We start from the raw sequence: 22373 nt of genomic DNA, 5'->3' as shown, positions 1-22373 counted from the left end.
AGTGACAATCGATGGGAACCAACTCCATTTCGGAATTAGTTTTCTTTTATGGCACATTTCCAGATGTGTCATAGGGCATTAGGTGTTATAAAATAGTATTTTCTGTTACTCTTAGAGTGTCAGTATAAATTTATATGTACTTAAATGTACTGGGTCTAGTATTTTAGGGCAGCACCAAATCATTTATAATGAGGTACATCACTAACTAGAAGAAAAGAGATTCTAAAGAGGCCTGCTGCTTGCTTCCCTGTTAGGCATCCTTTCTTTTTGGACTGGTGGCAACACACATCATCTCCTCCCCCACCGAACAGATTTACTTTAGCCACCCATAAAACAATTTCATATTCTATCATAATGTTTATGGATTAAATGTGATACTTGACCTCATTTTGTTCAATTTTCATGTTTTTCTTGCTGTTATATTTATATATTTACATGGAAACTTCTAAAATTGGCCAGAACTCTGATGGAGCAAATTATGAGAGGAGATGAAATAACATATTCATAGATTATTTATGATGTTATAACTTTCTAAAGTGCTGTGAAGTCAACCCCTCATATGAAAATAATATTACTGGTGCTAGTATTTATGGCAAGTCATAAATGAATGTGTTGGATGCCTGTTTTGGGTAATGGCAGCTTTTAGAGCTTTGGAAGAGTCCTTCACTGTAGTCACTTTGTTTGACATTATTTTTTCCTCTGGGGAATTTCTGGGTGGCTGTTTAAGAGGAGGCTGACCCTGGAGGGAGGTGGCCAGGGCTGCATATAAGGGGGTGCGGTCACTGTCACTTGCCTGGGTAAAGAGTCGTTTCTTAGGTTGTAGCATGTCCCATCTTGGGCTGCCTTGACTCTTACACATTGCTGATGGGAATGTAAAATGGTGTGGCCACTGTGGTAAACTGTGGTAGTTCCTCAAAAAGTTCAACATGGAGTTACCATATGACCCAGCAATTCCACTCCTAGATATATATATACCCAAGAGAACTGAAAACATAATTCTCATAAAAATCTGTACTGTTATGAGTAGCACTCGTAACAGCCAAAATGTGGGGTGCCTCATTGGCTCAGTTAAGCTCAGGTCGTGATCTCAGGGTCATGAGATTGAGCCCTGAGACGGGCTCTGTGCTGGGCGTGGAGCCTGCTTAAGATTCTGTCTCTTCCTCTCCCTCTGCCCCTCCCCACCCCCTACTCATGCCCGCTCTCTCTCAAAAAAATAAAAATAAAAATAAAATAAAATAAAATAAAACAAAATTGCCAAAATGTGGAAGCAATCCAAATGTCCATAAATGGAAGGAGATAAACAAAATGTGGTATATCCATACAAAGGAATATTATCTGACCATAAAAAGGAAGGAAGTATTGTTAAATGCTACAATATGAACGAACCTTGATTACATTATGCTGAGTGAAAGAAGCCAGACACAAAAGGCCACATACAGTATGATGCCAGTTTTATAAGATGTCCAGAAGTGGTAAATCCATAGACACAGAAAGAACATTAGTGGTTGCCAGAGGCTGGGGAGAGGGGAAATTGGGAGAGCTAATAGACACAGGGTTTCCTTTTGGGTTGATGGAAATTATATAGTGATGATGACTGTACAACATAGTTAATAGACCAAAAAACACTGAATTATACACTTTAAAATGATGGGTTTTATGTGATGTGAATTATATCTCAATTAAAAACTGCCAAAATCGAAGGAATATATTATAATCTTCACAGAATAATATCAACAATTTCAAACTTAATAACTACAAAATGCAACTCTGAAGATGACTGCAGGCAATTTTAAGAAAAAAATTAGTAAGATATATCTTCTAATGCATTCTTCAAAGAAACACCTCTGTTTTTTGGACAGAATAGGTGCTGAAGTTTTGAGGACAGAAATCGCTAAGAAATGTGACTATATTACAAGAAAAATAATTCTGCTTATGTTATTTTTTAAAATGATCATATAATCAATATAAAGACATTAATTTTTGCTTTAATGTAAATAGTTATGTTTTCCAAAAATTTTTTAGAAACAGCTTTTTAATTATCTATTATATTAATCCACCAATATAATAAGCCAATTTGTTGACCAATGAGTATTTCAAAAATTTTATAATTTAAATTATATATAAGGCACTCATTCACTTTCAAAAGTATCTTAGTTTCCACTATAAATTACATGGTCATCCTTCTTAGAAAGAAATACACTTCACACCCTTACTGGGGAGAAGGTCCCTTCCGAACAGCTTGTGGGGCTCCTGCAGACATGTGTCCCCACCCTCACTGCACTTTGCCATCTGGATAGTGCCCCCAAATCAAGAACTCCCCAAGGGCCAGGATCCAATCTAATTCCCCAGGACCTAGCATCATGACTGACCTATAAAAGGTGCTCAAATGATGAAAGAAAAGAAGTAAGGTAAGGAGGAAAGATGATCACCTTTTGTCAACTCTGTGCTCTGTTCCTGTATCCCAATCCTCTAGGGCTCCTATCCCCCTGTGTTATAGCATGGGGTCTGGGGAGAACTGGGGGAAGCCTGGCATGAGGACCACCCCTCTCCTCTCTGGGCTTCTGCGACTGGCAGCCACACTTTTCTGGACCAGTTAGTAACACCTCACACTGGGCCTCAGTCAGCTGGCCCATCCCCGGGCCCCATACTCACATCCCCTGAACTCTGGCCCTACAGCCCTGCCTGGGCTTGCCCCCAGCACTCCAGTCAGGAACGGGTGGTCTGATGATTCTACACTGTGCTAGACTGGCTGAGAAACTATATACCCAGAGGTACCTCCTTGAAAGTTGATGTGCTGAGGGGGTACCTGGGTGGTTCAGTCCGACTGTTGATTTTGGCTCAAGTCATGATCTCAGGGTCATCAGATCAAGCCCCAAGTGGGGCTCCGCATTGCGTGGAGCCTGCTTACGATTTTCTCTCTCTCCCTCTACTCCTCCCTACTGTTGGCGTGCACATGCACACTCTCTCTAAAAGAAATAAAAAATAATTGATGTGGCTGAAATAATTAATTTAAAAAAGATCTTTCACATATACAAATAAAATGGTTAATAATGTCAAACATGTTTATTTCATTAAATAACTATGTATGTACCTCCGTGTCTGTGTATCTGTATATGCATGCTGGATTAATCTGCTTATCACTCATTTTTGGTGATGATTGTTTTCCAATACAAAACAATAAAAACGGTGAATCATCAATCATCAATGTTAACTTGTTGAAAATAGTTTTCAATTAAATACAATAATCACAGCATTATTTAATTTCCTGACCCAACTGCCAAATTAAAATAAAAACAAATTACTGTCATTTCTCAATTTTCTTTAGACTAGCTGGACTTTCAGCATTCAGAGTGGCTTCAAATCTGTAAGTAACCAAGAAAAGAAAAAACAAAATAGGTCTCTCTCCAGTCAGAAAAGAAAATCCCCCATCAGTCTGCTCACAGAAGTTATGGAACTCCAACTGGCAGAACTCCCAAAGGGCCAGTTGCTCCTCACCAAAGCCACAAGGTGGGGAAGAAAAGGAAAAAGGAAGTAAGAAAATAGGCAGAGGACATTCAAGGTTGAACATAAAATCCCTGAAGTCCTAACTCTACTGCTAGGTATCTGTGTGACCTCAGGCAAGTCACTTCAGCTCCCTGAGCCTCAGTTTCTTCATCAATAAAATAAGAAAACACAGGCGTTTGGGAGATTAAGCACCTACTAGTGTTTGGAACAGTTTCTGACCCAGTGGCACTCAATAAATGTTACCTTGTTGTGATGGCAAATCACTTTTCCTTGGAGGCCTTCTGGATTCAATTAGGGGCAGACAGTCACTGTGGACAGGAGATAAGTCAGATGAAGAGGTAAGGCGGAGAGCTCCTCGCAGTCTACAAGTTGGGAAGCCCCTAATGAGAAGGAGGTTATTATAAACTAATTACATTCTACTTAACACAGGACAAATAGGCTTCATTTTGAGTGGTAACTCAGATTACCTACTATTGAAGAAACGGATGCCTGAAGGGCTACAGTAGGAAGGATTCTGAAGCTGAGGCTTGAGTCCAGAGGCAGGAGGGATGTGATAGATGGCAGCTCTGTCCTGATCTTAGAAACGAGATGGCAGATGCCATTCCTGATCTTCTGTGCACAAAGGACCCACCTGTAATGACTTTGTACAATAGAACTTCAACAGAAACTCAGACAAATAATAGTACTTCTTAAACCAAGAAATAATTTAGTTGAGAATCACTTCATTAAAAAAATACACACACACATACACACATCTAACAAAGAAAAATGCCAGTACTGAGAAGATACATGGCATTACAGTGACAACTCTTGAGAGATACCCACTTTATTGACTTAGGCCCTTGAAATCAAAGGAAGAGGTTGGGAGAGGCAACTCTGTTGGAGAGCCCACGAGCTGACATTTTCATTTACAAGTTCAATGTCCACAGAAGGAAATTTTATTTAAGAAACAACAACCCTCTTCCCCTGCCCACCCTCCCCAAAAAACCCTACTATTATGCACAGACAAATCAGCAGTTCAAAGTCCACAGTATTCTCCAACAAAGAACATTCCCAAATACCACTCCCAGTGCTGGGGAGAGTTCAGCTCAGGCTGGCCTACCACAGAGCTCTTAGCCTGGGGCTGTTCCAGGCAGAGGCCAAGGCTTGTGCCCTCCTGGCCTGTCTGGCATCGTCTGTCCACACAAGTCTTCAGAGGCTTCACACTGATGGGAAGATTCCAGAAGTCCTCTTCTACTCCATTGTGCTTTCTTAACCAGCGCTTAACTGCCACAATAAGGGGCTCTTCCTTTCAATGCTAATTGCATCCCCTAATTGTAGGTACAGCTGACTGCCTGGAAGAAAGTTCCAGGGCACAGGATCGGGAAGGAAAAATCTGAAGAGATCAGGGAGGCCAGGATGGCTACAATTTGGGATGGAATCATTTGTTTCCACCAGCCAAAGTGCCCTCATGAGATAGAGGTAGTATCTTCAGAAGGGTGTTGCCTTAATGGCCAAACCCTAAAGACTGCTCTGGAATCCGCCTAAGAAAACTTAAAGGCAGGTGTTGAAAGGATCAAACTGATTCCAAGTAAGTTAACTGCACCAGAACAAACTCCAATTCTCTCCGAATTGCCATTAAAGTTTAAGAATAATGGATTTAATATCAGGATTAGAGCAAGGAAGGGATAGAATAACCACTGATTGTTTTTTCTAGATTTGATCTTTATAGGGTTATAGAGATCTTGGTTGAAAGTTAGATCCAAGATAGCGCTAATAGAAATATAATGCAATCATATATGGAGTTTAAGCTTTCTAGTAGCCACATTAAAAAAGAAAAAGCAACACGTGAAATTAATTTTGATAATATACTTTTAGTCTAATATACCTAAAATACTATTTCAATATCCTTAATATAAAAATTATTTTACCTTTGCACTATGTCTTTGAAATCCAATGTTTATACTTCAAACATATCTCCACTTTATACTTGAAACACATCTCAATTCTGACTGGCCACCTTTCAAGAACTGCCAAATGAAGAGGTATACAGGGCAAGGTCTGAAAGGGTCCTGAGCATGGGAACTTCTGTCCCCATGGAACTGGGGTGCATCACCAACATGGGAAGTTCATCAATCCTATTCCAGAGTTTTTATATAGAGAGCTTAATCTCCAACCACCCTGCCCCTCCCTTTTCCCTTCCCAAAGGTAGGTGAGCAGGGCTGAAAGTTCCATCCCTCTAATCACTTGGGTCTTTCTGGTGACCAACCCCATCCTGATGGTCTGTAGGCACACCACTCTGAGTCACTTCATTAGCATAAAATCAGGTCTGCTCAAAACAGCTCCTTATGAATAACAAAAGACCCTTATCACTTCTCTAGATAAAGACTGGTCCAATATTTGGGTCCAAATCATTTTATTTTTCCCATAGCTCACAATAACTCCTCTACTTAACCCCAGCTACTATTTATCAGTCAACTAAGATGAAAAAATAAATTCTTAACCTTGATCTATCAAGTCTTACACCTTGATCATCAGTGGGGACCGGCTTGTTCCACTCACTGGTTTTGCCCTTAACTTCATTAAATTATATAGTGGCAATTCAGACCAAACCCTTCCCCTCAGAATATATCACACCTCGCCTTTGTTACTTTCTACTTGTCACACAATATAAGGGATGGAGACGTGCAAACAGATTTCCAAGTACTTTTCCCTCACTGAAATACAAAAAATCTCTGGGGTCTAGTCTCTGCTCACTTGGCACATGTCCTGCCAGACCACATCAGGGAAGAACTTCCTAAGGTCAGCTATTTAGTGGCATTGACAATATGTTCTGGGGAATGAAAAATACTCATCCACTTAGGAAAATAGTTTAAAATAACTAAAAGAAATTGATTCCTTTCTTGGAAAGAAGCCCACAATCTAACTGCAACCACTTAAAAGAACTCACGATATTTTCAGCATTACAGATGCTCCAGGAAACTCATGCTGTTTGACATCATCCATCTTTTCTCCCTGACCAGGTCTGTCTTCCCTGTATCCAGGCCACATTCTAAGTTCTCAGGGTTCTCTGGACCCATCTTTTGGGTACCTTCCTATCTTGGATCCAGGCACCTACCATGAAGTTTCCCAGGTGATGCATATGAAAACACGTTTCCTTTTAAGTAATTCTGTTTCCTGCTGCTTATTCAGAAGACCTGTTCTTCTCCAACTTTCCTGATGCTGTCGGCCTTGTTAATGTATAGTTGTCCCTCCCATTATCACAGTGCTCACCCTTCTAAAGAAACAGGCAATGCTAACTTAGCTGGTAAATCTGCCTTATCATATTCATTAGCTACCTATCTTTAGCTTCACTGATCAAATGTCCACTGCTTTCTGTCCTAGAACAAGTTCTTTTATATCAATACAACTTCATGGACATCTGCCATAATGCAGAAAAGTCCTCCTCCAAGTCATAATATCTGTAATCACACTGTTTTTGCAGAGAGATTTCTTAAATGGCATGGCGCCTTCTCGTAGGACTTAGCTTTCAGGCCAGTAAAGGTCCCATCAAGCACTCATGCTTCCTCTCTCCCACAAGGCAGAAATTGGCACAAGCTGGTTTCACCAGAATCCCTTTCTGCTGACTTGTATCTATATGTAAAGTACATCAGATCACTTTTCTTTACTTCTCGGAGAGCCACGGGATTGCTAAAATCAATCCCTGGATACTACCTGGTCTCAGATTACTTATTTTGAGGGGACAAGTATTTTTAGTCATTCATTCAGTAAGCTGAGCCCCTATTATTGAGTGCCTATTATGTATTAGACAAAGGGAACATAAACTATACACATGGTCCTTAACCATATAAAGTTCATAGTCTCATTATGCACACATATAAACAAGTAACTTTCATACAATCATTAATCCTGGCCCATTTGGCAGCAGCACACCCACCCCCTCCCTTCAAGAGCCCCTTCTTTTCAATTACTGCAGTGGGTGTGGTGCATTTAAATCTCCTTTACCTTCAATGCCCCAAAGATGGGGCTGCAAGTCTCAGAATTTGTCTGCTATACATTATAGCCAATAGCAGGCATAAATCGGTGAGATTTAATGACACATTTGATCTAGCTTTGTGTTTAGGATACACATGCAGAGATGGCCAGAAGACTCAGAGTCTTTGATCACTAAGTCACCATCTGACTTACTGTGTTTCTTGCATCTTCTGGTGGCTGTAAGGAGAGGGCATCACAGAAACACAACACTGCTTTGAATGCTCTAGTCAGGCTAGAATGAATGCAGGCGACATGGACATGCACCTGAGGATCAATCCACATTCTAAGCTGTCTGAAGCCCACAAAATTCTCTTTGAACATCACAGAGAAACAGCAATATCTTTACTTTTAACCAATTAGACCACATTCTTTGGGACTGTAATGAGTTTAAATTACTCTTTTCATCCCATTCCAGTTGCTTCTATTCTTTTTCACTAACCCTATCAAATTACTGAATAGGATTTACTTATTACTCAGCTATTTAGATAATAAAAAATACACAGACCAAAGAACAGTATAGATCATTTTGTATTTATTACATGTTTAACTGAATTTTTTCCAATTACAGAATCCAACTCCAAAATAAGGTAATTAATGCCTATTAGGCTGTCATTCTCACTTGCATTTTCCCTCCTAAAATTTTAACAGAGCAAAACACCTTAAAGATATGTGAATAGGTTCAGTGCACTTTCAGTGGCTCACAACCATGAGACAAAGACCACATTTATCCATAAAAAAGAAGACAAAGAGCTCAGTATTTTATAATATTACTGACATGAAATAAAAGGAAAAAATGCAATACTGCATTTTCAGCACAACTGTTTTGGTAGAGGCTAGTAGGTTACTGTTTAAAATAATGCCCCTCTGCAGAGAACATGCTGTGCTTGGCATGCTTGGCACACTGGCACTTGGTTAACTGCTCAGCTTCCATCTGCAGCATTTTCAGGACCCTTACTTGGGGCCCACTTTCCCCTGAGCCTGATCTGCCCGCCTCCACAGGGACTACTCTGGCGGGAGCCTGATCCTTCTTCATTTACCTGCTCTTAAAGCTTTGCTGTCTGCCCTGTATCCGCCGCCCCCCCCCACCCCGATTCACCCTTGCCACATTCTCACACAGCTGAGCATCCCCACCATAGCTCTTACTCCAGATGCTGCCCCTTCACGTGATCACCTACCCACAAAAATCATTCTCCCTACTTTATAGTCATAGCTCCGGCAATGCAAAAAAGGTTGGTGATGCCTGATTTAGAATTTAAAACATTGAATTAATTTAGGCAGAATATATACTGCTCTGAAGTTCTTTACTATTTACTCTTTCCTACTGTTTTTAAAACCATAAAAATATAAACATTGTAAACATTCTACTAATCATTTCTGTGGAACCTCTGTCACCCTACTTTCCATTTAGTGAGTTCAGAAAGAACAAAAGTGGCACTAAGTTCCCTTTGGCAGGCCAAAATGATGCCCCCCACCCTGACCTACCATTACACGTGTCCCACCCTTAGACAACTCTGTTGGCCAAGCCACATCTTTCACGACAACTGGTGCTGCCACTCATGAACAGCCCTGCAGCCAAGCAGCACCGTAGTTCACTGTAATCTCTCCCAGGTGGTTGTCCGTCTGCTTGCTGGGCACCTTGCACCCACTGCTCTGTACTCAACCCAGCCTTGGTGATCACGTAAGCACACAGGAGGACAGAAAAAAATGAGAGCACCTCCTTTGCCATACACTGCATTCCTCTACAAAGTGAGACGGTACGTCCTATTTCTTTGTCAGAGTAAGAGCAGAATCAGGGGGGCTTTGTTGACAGAGGTAGAAATAAAAAAGAAGCTGATAAGTCTAGCCACCAGTGTCCGCCACACCCCAGAGAGAGCTCATTCCCTTCACTATGACACTGCTGGGAACCTGAAGATGAATCTGATCTTCTACTCAAAAAGAGAAACCTAGGCAGGAAATTCCAGTCACTTACCATTGCTCTTGTAGCAAGGTTTTACTGCATGTTTTTAAAAGCATAAAATTAACAAGGTGTTAACTTTTTAAAAATGAATAACCTTAAAATTAATTTTTAAAAACAGTGCTTTAGTTTTTAGGGAGGAAAACACTAGACACGAAAAACTAATGAAATCTCAGCTCCGGGGAATCCCCTTAGTATCTTCATCAGCTATGATTAGTGAGATAATTTAAACCAGAATTCCACACCTGGGTGACAAACAGTACCAATTAACCAGAGAATTAACTGCAATGACTTAAAACTATATTACCAGAACAGTCTCCATGGTGAAGTGTCAGAAAAAGTGAAATAATGAATATTTTCCACAGCACCATAAGATTTTATAAAATACTATTTCAGTTTTTAACTTTAATGTACAATCTCAAGATCGTGGTCCATCATTCATATTAGGCTTAACCTCTTTTACTGACAAGAGTTCTGACAGAGGCCATAAAAGCAAAACTACAACATAAAAATGAGATATTTTGCTGAAGAACCTGTATGGTATACTTAAGCAGTCACTGCTTTGGTTGTATCCACTGAGTCCTAGTGGATTCAAAAGCCAGGAAAGATAAGATGGCTTTGCCATTTATACTCACAAAATTTAGTTTGTCAAAAGGACCTAAATGGACCTAAATGGTAACTAAGATATTCACCATAACTAAAAAGTCCTTTTATATCTGTGTGCTCTTATAGGTTGTGTTTCCACACGACAATATTTTGTAAATGGCTCTGGGTTTTTAAAATAAGAATACAGTGATTCACTTTGAATTTTAAAAATAAATGCAAGTGGGAAAACAAATTTTGTAGCCAAATTATCTACAAGCATGTGTAACCAGTTATCTATAATAAAAACTTTATCACAGATTGAATCCCCCCAGTATCCAGCATGCTCATGGATCTCCTGAACTGTTAGTGTGTGCTGTGCCAACTTAGTTCAATACTGATCTAAGCAAAACATAATTGAAAGTAATGACTTGCCTATCAAAAAGCTTACACTGCATTCCAAAGCCAAATATGAATTAGGTTTGGGATTATCAATGCCATGTCTGTCTCCCCTCCATTAACGCAGAGAACTGAGACTTGCACTTTACTACAAATCAGCTAGCACTAGAGTAAATTTGCTATAAAATTTATAACAAAATAAATATTTTCAGTCCCTCTACACTAAGTGACATATAAATCATTAGCAGTTTATAACATTAGTTTAGGTCACTTTTTTGGGGACCCAAATGTACTGTACAATCCTGAGTAAAAGGTTAAGGATACAGTTCCTTGGGGATCTTTCTTGATCAGGATTCATAAAGAAAACACATAGAACCACAGCTTATAATAATCCCCATTTTCACTAGAAGTACCAAGAGTTTTTACTTTGGTAAGTAAGTTTATTTATGTAAACCATTTATTCTGATGGAGTAAAATATAAGCAGAGCTTCTGCTAGGATCCCTCCATCACCTTTTGACACTGATACAGTAAACAGTCAGGAAGAGTAGAGCAGGAGGATCTGAACCACAGGGCTAATACATCACCATGAACTCGAAAATGCAGCAAGCAGGGGATGGATGGCAGTAGCTGACAGGCCAAAAGCCCTTCATTGCCTACAACAAAGCAAAAATTAAAAATCTTTAAGACAAAAGGACTTAAATAGACATTTCTCCAAAGAAAATATACAAATGGCCAACAGGCCCGTAAAAAGATATTCAACATCACTGATCAGTAAGGAAATGCAAGTTAAATCCACAATGAATTCCTACTCATATATATAAGATATACATATATGTCATACACACACACACACACACGTGTATGTATAACAACAGTTGGTGAGGATGTGGAGAAATTAGAACCTCTGTGCACTGCCGGTGGGAATGTAAATGGTACAGATGCTATGGAAAATTATATGGCAGTTTCTTCAAAAATTAAATATAGAATTATATAACCAAAAGAACTGAAAGCAGGGACTTGAACACAGATTATTTGTACACTCACACTCACAGCGGCATTATTCCTAATAGATAAAAGGGGTAAGCAACCCATGTGTCCATCAACAGATGAATGGATAAACAAAATGTGGTACATTCATACAATGAATAGTATTCAGGCTTAAAAAGAAAAGAAATTTTGACACATGCTACATGAATGAACCTTGAAGACATTAGGCTAAGTGAAATAAGCCAGTCACAAAGGGACAAATATTGCATGATTCCATTTATATGAGACACCTAAAGTGGTTGAATTCATAGACACAGAAATAACAATGGTGGTCGCCAGGAGGTAGAGAGGGAGGGGAATGACAAGTTAGTGTTTAAAGGGCACAGAGTTTTAGCTAAAGAGGAGAAAAAAGTTCTCGAAGTGGTGGCGGCAATGGCTGTACAATTAAGGATGTCCTTAATGTCAATGAACCGTACACTTAAAATTGGTTAAAATGGAAACTTCTGTTATGTATACTTTACCATACAAAAAAATTATTTAACAATGTCTGAACAACTCATTTGAAAGGTACTCATAACAGGAAATACAGCTCTAAGAAATCCGATACTCATGAAACCAATTAACCAGAGAATTAACTGCAATGACTTAAAACTTGATTTATGTTCTGTGAGCAAGCCCCTATAAACACAAGATTGCCTTTTCGTAACTCTACGAACCTATAATTTCAACAACATGAAGTCTTAGTTTCTGTTGCAGGGTCTTTAGGGCAGAAGGCAGAGCAGCTTGAGATTCTGACACTTTTACATTTTGCTTCACATCATTTGCGAAGGATAACCAGAGTTTGCCAAAGTTTTCAGTTGAGATTTTTAATGGCCTGAAAATAATTTTTAAAATTAGATTTATGTCCAAAAGAATGAAATTAATTCTAAACAAACAAACAAATACATTTCAAATGACTCATGGGAATAGAACATAATCATTGTAAATCTGGGTCCCGCAACATTCATGTTTTTAAATTAACTATGATTAGAATGCTTACCATCAACCTCCAAACTGATGAAAATACTTCTCAAAAAAGATGTTATTAAAGTGTAAATGTCTTTTCAATAAATCACTCAGTTCTCTCTTTGTCTGAGTATTAGTCATTTAGTAAAATTTTACCAAGTAATTTCATGAATCATTCAAAATATAAAACTTTCTTTCATGTCTACTTTGGATTTGGGGATAAGACGACACTATCAACATCATGTATAAGAGTATGAATACAAAGATCTAGCACCTTATGTAAATTAGACCAAGGAAAGGACTTTAACAAATGTATTTTTGAAAATGGTTCATGAGACTGAAGATCAAATAGTGGAACACTGGGTCTCTGGGGGTAGAATTATAAGGAACTTTTATATTCTACTTATATTTTCTATAGCATTTGAATTTTTATAATAATTACGCACTTACTTTATAATTAGGAAAATTATTTTTTAAAGATACATAGGATTTTATTAATACACACAGAAGAACTGTTTATTGCATATATTGCGCTTCTTCAGGTCACTAATGCTCACCACGGGATATACCTTTACAGTGTAAGTTTTTAGAAGGCTGGATTCTATCTTATAACAGCACCACAGGCAGAAATATATTCTTTGACAGAGAGACACGTTCTTACTAAAAGATTTTAAAGAGTAGGCAAAAATTACAGCAGTGTAACGCAAATGAATGTGTGAAGGTTAAAAAAATTTTATAGATATTCACTAGCATTCTGCATTCTTGGTTCAGGCAGCCTTCATTTTAAAAAATGTTTTAATACAGTACAATATATCCATAAAACTAAATGAAAGCAGAAGAGTGAAGATGTTGTCTTCAATTATTCTGGTAACACTGCACAGTGTCTAGTATAATGCTAAATACTGACTATAACTCTAATAAAAGTTTAATAACCTTGAGTAATTTTCTTACAGATCTCTAAAGCTTAATAAACAGATTTTATGAAATAATTAATTAAATAAATGAAATATAAATGAAACTTTAAAAGCTTTTTAAAAAAAAGCCAGGCAGAATCTCTGAAGTTATTTCAGCTTAAACATTACACTTTAATATTACTTTCTCTCAGAGGTTTTCCAAGATTACTAATCAACCCCAACCTAAATCAGGTCCCATATTGTAATTGCTTTGTACCATTTACTTTCTCTTCACAGCACAATTCAAAATTATACATAAATTCATGTGATTGTTCAATGTCTCTTACCTAGACTGAACATTCCCTAAAGGTAGGGACTGTATCTAGTTTTGAATCATTATACTCCCCAGCACCTAACACAGTGTTTCTGTCCAGAGAAAAGGCCTAATAAATATTTGCTGAATGAATGAATAACTTGAATTAACTTTCCAGAAAATATTTACCTAATGAAATCTAATAGTGATAAGTTTACAGAAAATTCAAGCTGAACAGAATGAGTATCCATCATCTGATAATTTATAAAACCAGAAAGATTCCCTTCTGTAAAAGGTTTCTCCATCTGCACGCTATATTGAAAGGTTTTGATGCTTTCTGCTTCTATTATAGGCAAGGAGCATCCAGGTTGCTCAGTGATCTGTAAATAAAAGTAATAAAAGTACTGAAGAAGGATCAATACAGACTATCATATGAATACCAATTTTCTATTTTATTGAAGTGGTACAAAAACACACTATCGTAAGATATTAAAAACAAACCACATTATGAAAATGACAACTTCACTTGAGAAAAATTCACTAGCACAGATAATGAAGAAATAGTATACAGGAAAAAGTTATGTAACAAATTGTAGTGAAAATCTCTGTAAAATTTAGCAACAACAATATGAAAATTATTTAACTTGTATCTTTTGGTTCTCAATCCTGGCTAGCACCAGATGTTTAAAGCTAGGAGAGTTGGGGTGCCTCGGTGGCTCAGTTGGTTAAGCGTCTGCCTCCGGCTCAGGTCATGATCCCAGGGTCCTGGGATCAAGCCTGGAGTAGGGCTCCCTGCTCAGCAGGAAGTCTACTTCTCTCTCTCTCCCTCTGCCCCTCCCCCTGCTTGTGCTCTCTCCCTCTCTGTCAGATAAATAAATAAAACCTTAAAAAAATTAAATTTATAAAAAAAAATGCTACGGGAGTTAAAAAAAAAAAAGTACACACACACAGACACACACGTGCCTTCCCTTTTCAATCTACACCCTTACTCAAGCTATGGGGGTAGAGCCCAAGCAATAGGACTGGATTTTGTTTTGTTTTTAAAAATTCCTTAATTTTTTATGCCTGGTATCACTACCACAATTTACAGGGCAATATAGCTGATGTAATGAAAAGACAAAGAAAAAGACAAAGCTACAACAGATAAAAGACCTCAGGAATGTACATCTAACTGACACTACATTGCATTAATCAATAGCTGCACTTTTTGCAAACTGTGGCTATGACAGTCCTGAACAAGAAGGGTTTCCTGTTTAAGCTGCAGTAACTTTTCTGACTATGGATCGTCGTTCCTTCTGTGGCTGATTTTTACAGTTCCTCTAATGCATTTGGGACAACTGTCTCAAAGTAACCTGCAGCTTTCCTGACAACTCCTCACTCTCTCTCCTGCTAAGAACTGTAGCCCTTTTCTTCTGAAATTTTTTTAGAACCTTCTGCTACCATATCCACCACTTCTACCACCAGATCCATAACCACCACCATAGGGACTGCCCGAGCTTCTTCCACCAAAACTGCCCCCCTTCGTGGGTCCATAATTTGATTGCTGTTGTTCACTATAATATCCAAAATCATTATAGTTCCCACCACCACCAGTTACCACCTCCAAAACTTCCTCCTTCATTGTAACCATCATATACTGCACCACCACCTCCATACCCGCCTCCTTGGTGTCCATATCCTGGTCCACCACCACCATTGCCTCCTCTACTGCTATAACCAGGACCACCACCATGGTTGCGACCATCACCTCCAAATCCCTTATATCCACCCTCACCTCCTCTACAACTACCTCTGCTGTCACCACCTCCACCACCAGAGCCGCCTCTTCCACCAAAGTTTCCACCACTTCCAAAGTTTCCTCCACGACCCATGAAGTTGCCAGATCCACCCTCCATGACCTCTTTGTGATCCAGCCGACTACACTTCTTGTTTAGAAAGGGCCTTTTTCACTTCACAATTATGCCCATTAATAGTGCGGTATTTCTGAACAATTTTATCAACTGTATCATGATCATCAAGTTACAAAAGCAAATCCTCTCTTTTTTCCACTCTGCCTGTCTTCCATAACTTCTATGGTTTCAATGTTGCCATACTTTGCAAAGTAGTCTCTCAAATTATATTCTTCTGTATCTTCTTTAATACCAACAAAAATGTTCTTCACTGTGAGACGCGCACCAGGCTTTACGGAATCCTCTCTAGAAACAGCTCTCCTTGGTTCCACTACACACCCATCAACCTTGTGTGGTCGGGCGCACATTGCTGCATCCACCTCTTCAACACAAGAGTAAGTCACAAAACCAAAACCCCTGGAAGGTTTTTTTGGGGATCTCTCATCACCACACAATCTGTAAGTGTACCCCATTTTTCAAAATGTTCTCTTAAACTGTCATCTGTAGTTTCAAAGCTCAAACCACCAATAAACGGTTTTCTCAACTACTCTGGTTCCTTTGCATCATGGCCCCCTCCTCCTGGCGCCAGTAGCAACGGCCGGAGTCTGGCTGGGGGTGACGGGGCGGCGGTTTTACCTCCATTTTGAGACCGGACTCTATTTTATTTTTTTTTAAGTTCCACTGGTGATCTTAATGCCCATCTAGAGTCAGGAACTTCTGCCCTGGTCAGCAGTTCTGGCAATATTCCATTCAACACATTTTCGCCCATAGAAGAAATTCGGTCAGTCTTGTGGAATAACTGATCTACTGGTCAAATCTCATTATAACTCCACCAAGGACATCCATATAAAAATGTAATTAAACATATTTCCAGAAATCACAATGGCAATCTCTTAGAGCTAGGGAAGAAATACAATTGATGCCCAAGCACTCCGTATAGAATAATAAATCAATGAAAGAAAAAGGCAGCAGACAGTATACACATTTATCCCTCAATATTCTTACTCCTTGACGTTCTGCTTTGTTAAACTGAGAACTTTGTCTCAGTGTTTATAACAAGAATGAATGAGACATTTAAAGAGGGCAAAAAACCATAAAATACACACTGAAAATAAAACACAATAACACTTACCATGTGCCAAGTACTGCTGTAAGCATTTTACAGATATTAACTCATTTTCTCCTCACAGTAACAGGCAGATGCTATTAATATCTTCATTTTAAATGTGAGGAAACTCAAAGTTACATAACCTGACCATGTAACACACCTAATAAGTAGCAGAAGCAAGATTCAAAGCCAAGCATTCTGAGTCAAGAGCCTACCTTTTTAACTACTGTGCTCTATCAATACTTGCTTTATATTTATGGCCTTCCCCAATACAGTTGGAAAATCTTTGTTTCCTTGTCTCTTTTGAATAATTCATCCCTCTCAAAATTAAAAAAAAAAAAAACCTGTCACACCTTTGGGGTTTTTTTTTTACTAAAGAGAAAAGGATGTGGAAGAAACCATCAGAAGATCGAACAACAGAAACACTAAGTAAGCATTGTCTATTTAAGGCAGAAATAAGGAACCATTCATTGTCTTACCTTGAAATTTTCTGCTGGAGCAATTTCTAAGTCAGCACTTTCCAATTCCAAACCACTCTTACTAGAAACTGACCAGACCATGAATAAACAATCATCTTTCCAAATTTTGTAAGAAGACAATGATATGGTTTCATTATGACAGACCTCCACAAGATCTGAATACATGTGTTCAGAAGTTTCTTCCAGCAAAGAAGAAGCTAAAGAGGTTTCATTAGCAACTGAGGGTGCAGTGGACTGAGAAGGCTGAAAACCTTCCATGCTGTTATCAGTAAACAAAGAAGGTGATGAAGACAGCTTGCAATTGGAGAGTTTCTCAACTGAGGGCAGCTCTGTGAGTGACTCAGAATCCAAAAGTTCAGAGTTGAGAGAAAGTTTATTTAATTCTTTGTCTCCTCTATCCTGCAAAGTATCCAAATAATAATCATCTTCATAAGTTGCATTTGACGAAGAACTAAAGTAAGAACAGGTCATATTATGAGCACCGGTTGTTTCTCCACTTTTGGTTTCCTTAACTTTTGACTTCCTTCTGAATTTGTGAGATACGGTATCTGCCTTTCCTAGCTGCAAAAATAAAACATAACGATAATTCCACCAGTCATGAGTTTTAAACCTTTTTCTATAATTTCAAATGAGCATTTTACTAACTTGTTAAAGTCTAACTATAAGGCATAGATTAACAAAAGAATCAGAGATGAATAAAATGTTAAGCCCTAAAATTCTGACAGCTACCTCATTTTGAACTATTAGCTAAATCTTATTTCTCATTAAAAACACATAAAATAAAAAAAAGAAAGTCAAAAAGTCATTTGTGAACAATTCTAAAAACTTGTTCAAATTCAGAATTGCTAGAATATAGAATTGAACAAATTAAAACAGTGAGGGGCACCTGGATGGCTCAGTTGGTTGGGCGTCTGAATCTTGATTTTGGCTCGGGTTATAATCTTGGGGTCATGAAATTGAGCCCCGCATCGGCTCTGTGCTGAGCGCAGAGTCTGCTTGAGATTCTCTCCCACTTTCACTATCCCTCCCCCACTGCTTGCGTGCACTCTCTCTAAAAAAAAAAAAATAGGGCGCTTGGGTGTCTCAGTTGATTAATCCTTCAGCTCAGGTCATGATCCCAGATTCCTGGGATCAAGCCCTACACCAAGCTCCCTGCTCAGTGGGGAGCCTGTTTCTCCCACTCCCTTACCTGCCACTCCCCCTGCTTGTACTCTCTCTTTTTGTCAAATAAATAAATAAAATTTAAAAAAAAAATAAAAAGCAGTAAAATTTAAAAAATAAAGTAAGATAAAAACAGTGAGAAACCTAGCCATTTTTTGAGTTTCCAGAGTTGTCCTATAGAAGAGAAAATACCTTCAAATACAGGGATGGCTCAAACTCTGGTTTGGTAGTCTACAATAACCACGATTTCATGGCCCACAAGTCAATAAACAGATAAGAAAAACTGATTTTACTTCAAGAACCAACTGGCAGTGGCTGACACACACAGCAGGCAAGAACTCTTATCAGTGACTAGTGATGTTTCCTACAGACTCAGGAAATGGGAATGGCAAATTTGCCATCTTTGAACCAACACTCCTGGGGAAAGGTCTGCAAATCTGCGTAAGCATGCAGTGATGGCTCACAGTTCCCCCTTGCCCTCCAAAGTCCTATGTAGAATCAGTGCAGATTGGCACTACTCTAAATCCATGTCTCCATCCTCCTTGGGGCGGTGTGGCTGCCATTCACAGGATTCTAGTTAACCCAAATTCTAGTTTCTCTTCCATACCCTCTCACACCCTCAAGTCCCAATACCTCTTCCAACTCTCGGCAGATGAGTTTGTCTCCTATCTTTCGATTCAGAAGTCATCAAAGAACTAAAATTTTATTAACACAAAAATGACAACGAGTGGGTGGGTGAAGGACTTCCATTTTCAAGTAGCTGTGGGACTTGAATTAGACATATATTAGACTGTTCAGTATTGCTCCTCAGGTCACTGATGCTCTGAGTGTTTTCATTTGTTTTTTGTTTTCTTTTTCCTGTGTTTCATTTTGGGTACTTTTGATACTTTGTCTTCAAGCTTAATAATTTTTTTCTTCTGTACTGTCTAATCTCCTGTTAATCAGAAGCTACACAAGCCATAAGACACTAGAGTGACATCTTTGTTAAAATATTTAAAGAAAAGAAACAGTCAACCTAGGCTTCAGAGAAAATAACTTTTAAAAATGAAGGTAAAAGAGAAAGGAAAACCAAGAAACAGACTCTTAACTATAGGGAACAAACTGAGGGTTACCAGAGGGGAAGGGCATGAGGGGATGGGTTAAATAGATGATGGGGATTAAGGAGGGCACTTGTAGTGATGAGCACCAGGTGTTGTATAAGTATTAAATCACTAAATTCTACACCTGAAACATATTAATATTACACTGTAGGTTAACTTACTAGAATTTAAATAAAAACTTAAAAAAATAAAAATGAAGATAAAGTAGAAGGCAAAGATGGGGGAAAAAGCCTTGATCCTTACAGTGAATTACATTAAAAAAAATTAACCCAAAAAGGATCTAGTATACCTTAAATGGAATTACACTTCTGATATCAAGCCCACCACAAAAAAAAGAAAAAACAAAAAAAAACAAAAACAAAAACAAAAAAAACACCTGACAATTAATTTGTCACACCGAATGTTCTCTTGAGAAAGACTGTTTAACTGAAAGCTTTGCACTTTGTTGAGAGGACAGGAATCCTTCAACACCAGCCATGGGATTCACAAATCATGGCTCCACAAGCCTGGGTGCACTCTGACCACTGAGAACTTGCCCTACGGTGCCAGGGCATTCACGGGTACCCTTACCACAGCCAGCTGGAACACCTTAAAGACCCAAGATAAGTCACTTTGCTGCTGAAATGCAAATGCTGAAACAGCATTAAGATCCATTACTTATTAATACATCTAGATTGAAATTTTTTTTCCTTAGGAGGGAATATCAAGTCTGATAGAAATGGGGTCTAGAAAAGAGAGAGAAAAAGGCAAAGAGTATAGGGATGGAGGGAAAATCCCACCAAGGGAGAAGGAAGAAAGAACTGGAATGATGTAAAACTGACAAAAATGTAGCTCTAATCACAGTTCTGTACCAGGAAGGTCCATCAGTCCACCAAATGGAAAATTACACAGAATTCTCAGATGCTCAAAATAGCACCTGCCCTTCACTCCAATTTTTCATTCTTTTACTATGATAATATATCAACATAAAAAGTTTTGAAAATCATCATAATCATAATGCCTGAGTGTAATTTTCATTTTGTGTAATTCCTTTCAGTCTCAATACACTTTTATCTTAACAATTATAAACAGAGTACAAATAAAACTTTATATTCTGCCTTTTTGCTTAATATATCACATGTATTTTTTTATTTTACAATGCAGTATTTATCATTTTTAATGGCTGAGTAATATTCTGAGCTAATATAATTTATGGACCCATTCTCCTACTATTAGACATCTAAACTGATTCCTATTCTTTACTATTTAAAATACCATTTTGAGAAGTACTTTTTCCATAGACATATCAATATTGTTAAACTACTGTTATCGCCAATACTTCCATCAAGCCCCCTTCCCACTGAGAACTGTCCTATCCACCCATGGGAGTAATACCTGTGGTCATATTTGTAACTTTATTTGGACCCTGACCCTTGCCCCAGCTGACTGGACTACAAAAAAAACACCTGACTCAAGCTAAGCCAATTAGAATTTCTCTTTCAGGAATATAAAAAAGTGTGTCACTGGTGGCTCTGGAGACGGGGAAGCCATTTTCCACCATGTGTATGGAAGCCAAGAACCTTCAAAGAGCCAGTTTTTTTGTACAAGACAGGGACACAGATTCCCAGAGGAATATAATGGACTACTTACCAAATTGATTGTACTTTCTGATCCTAGCCCAACAAATAATGATGATGCCAGCAGCTGCTTTTCTTTCTCCTCTTTAGACTGGATAAGGACTTGACACTGGTCTTTTTTTATTATAGTTTGGTCTACAGTCTCCATTATTATACTCTCCTGAGGAATGGGCGGAGCTTCAGTTTCATCCCCAGTTTTGCCTTCCTTCTTGGGAAGATAACCCTCTTTCCCCCACAGTTTCTTTATACCTTCCAGCTTCAAGCTATTTGTCCTAAAGAGATTAAGAATGAAATCAAGTCAACTTAAATAACTGCTGAAGAGTTACTTTCTTGAGGCATTTTTTAAAAACACATCATTGCCATGGCCTCTTAAAAACAGCTTTCAGGGATGCCTGGGCAGCTCAGTCGGTTAGGCGTCCAAGTCTTGATTTCGGCTCAGGTCATGGTCTCAGGGTTGTGAGATCCAGCCCTGCATCAGGTTCTGCACTGGGCATGGAGCCTGCTTGGGATTCTTTCCCTCTGCCTCTGCCCCCAACCCCCTGCTCACACTCTCTCACTCCTCTTTCTCTCAAATACATACATACATACATACATACAGTTTTCGTATTAAGCCCTCCCTGGGATTGCCTCAGCTGTAGAGGGACACATCGCCCCCTCCCTGGGCAGCCCACACCCAGTGAGTGACTGATGAACAGAAGCAGAGAGTCCTGGTCACCCATGTGGACCCAACTCAGGACAACTCTGAAGGGCCACTCTAACTTCCGAGCTCCCCATGGGGTCAGCAGAGACTGCTGTTAGACTGCATTGCATCTTAACTTCTCTCTCTGCCCAAATCTGCTTTTTCTCCTTCTTTCCACAGGTGGTAGTCACAAGGGCACTCCTTTATATTCTGCATACTAAATCCATCATGGAATGTACTTCCCAGGGAATCCAAACCACAACAACAGGCAAAATAGGAAAGGAGAGGAAAAATACGCCTAAAAGGAGCTTCAACCTACTTTAAAGATTTTTCTGGCATATTTCATCCGCATACATGCCAACTATTAACACAAATTCTCTCTGTCATGGATTACATATCAGCAGCCTAAAAAGCAGGAAAAATAGGGGCGCCTGGGTGGCTCAGTTGTTAAGCATCTGCCTTCAGCTCAGGTCATGATCCCAGGGTCCTGGGATCAAGCCCCGCATCGGGCTCCCTGCTTGGCAGGAAGCCTGCTTCTCCCTCTCTCGCTCCCCCTGCTTGTGTTCCTGCTCTCGCTATCTCTGTCAAATATATAAATAAAATATTTTTTAAAAAAAAGCAGGAAAAGTAAGAACACAAAATATGCCTCTTTATGATATGAAATGTATTGTAAAAGAATTTTTTTAAAC

At 38.8% G+C, this 22373-nt stretch overlaps 1 protein-coding gene across 1 annotated transcript in view; it reads right to left on the bottom strand.

Annotated features, from left to right (window-relative positions):
* Positions 1 to 5433: 5433 nt before the first annotated feature.
* Positions 5434 to 22373, bottom strand: part of AP4E1 (adaptor related protein complex 4 subunit epsilon 1) — a 59893-nt gene continuing 42953 nt past the window's right edge. Inside the window, exons 17-21 of the mRNA XM_032417191.1 lie at positions 21019 to 21277; positions 17129 to 17689; positions 13842 to 14032; positions 12158 to 12315; positions 5434 to 11107 (exon numbers count right to left, since the gene is read on the bottom strand). Coding sequence (XP_032273082.1) covers positions 10947 to 11107; positions 12158 to 12315; positions 13842 to 14032; positions 17129 to 17689; positions 21019 to 21277 — 1330 coding nt within the window. The 3' untranslated portion in view covers positions 5434 to 10946. The remainder of the gene's footprint in view (positions 11108 to 12157; positions 12316 to 13841; positions 14033 to 17128; positions 17690 to 21018; positions 21278 to 22373) is intronic.

This window comes from Phoca vitulina, unplaced genomic scaffold (assembly GCF_004348235.1).
Source record: "Phoca vitulina isolate PV1807 unplaced genomic scaffold, GSC_HSeal_1.0 scaffold20, whole genome shotgun sequence".
In the NCBI taxonomy this organism is placed as follows: Eukaryota; Metazoa; Chordata; class Mammalia; order Carnivora; family Phocidae; genus Phoca; species Phoca vitulina.
This window is presented reverse-complemented; position numbering and strand designations above follow the sequence as displayed.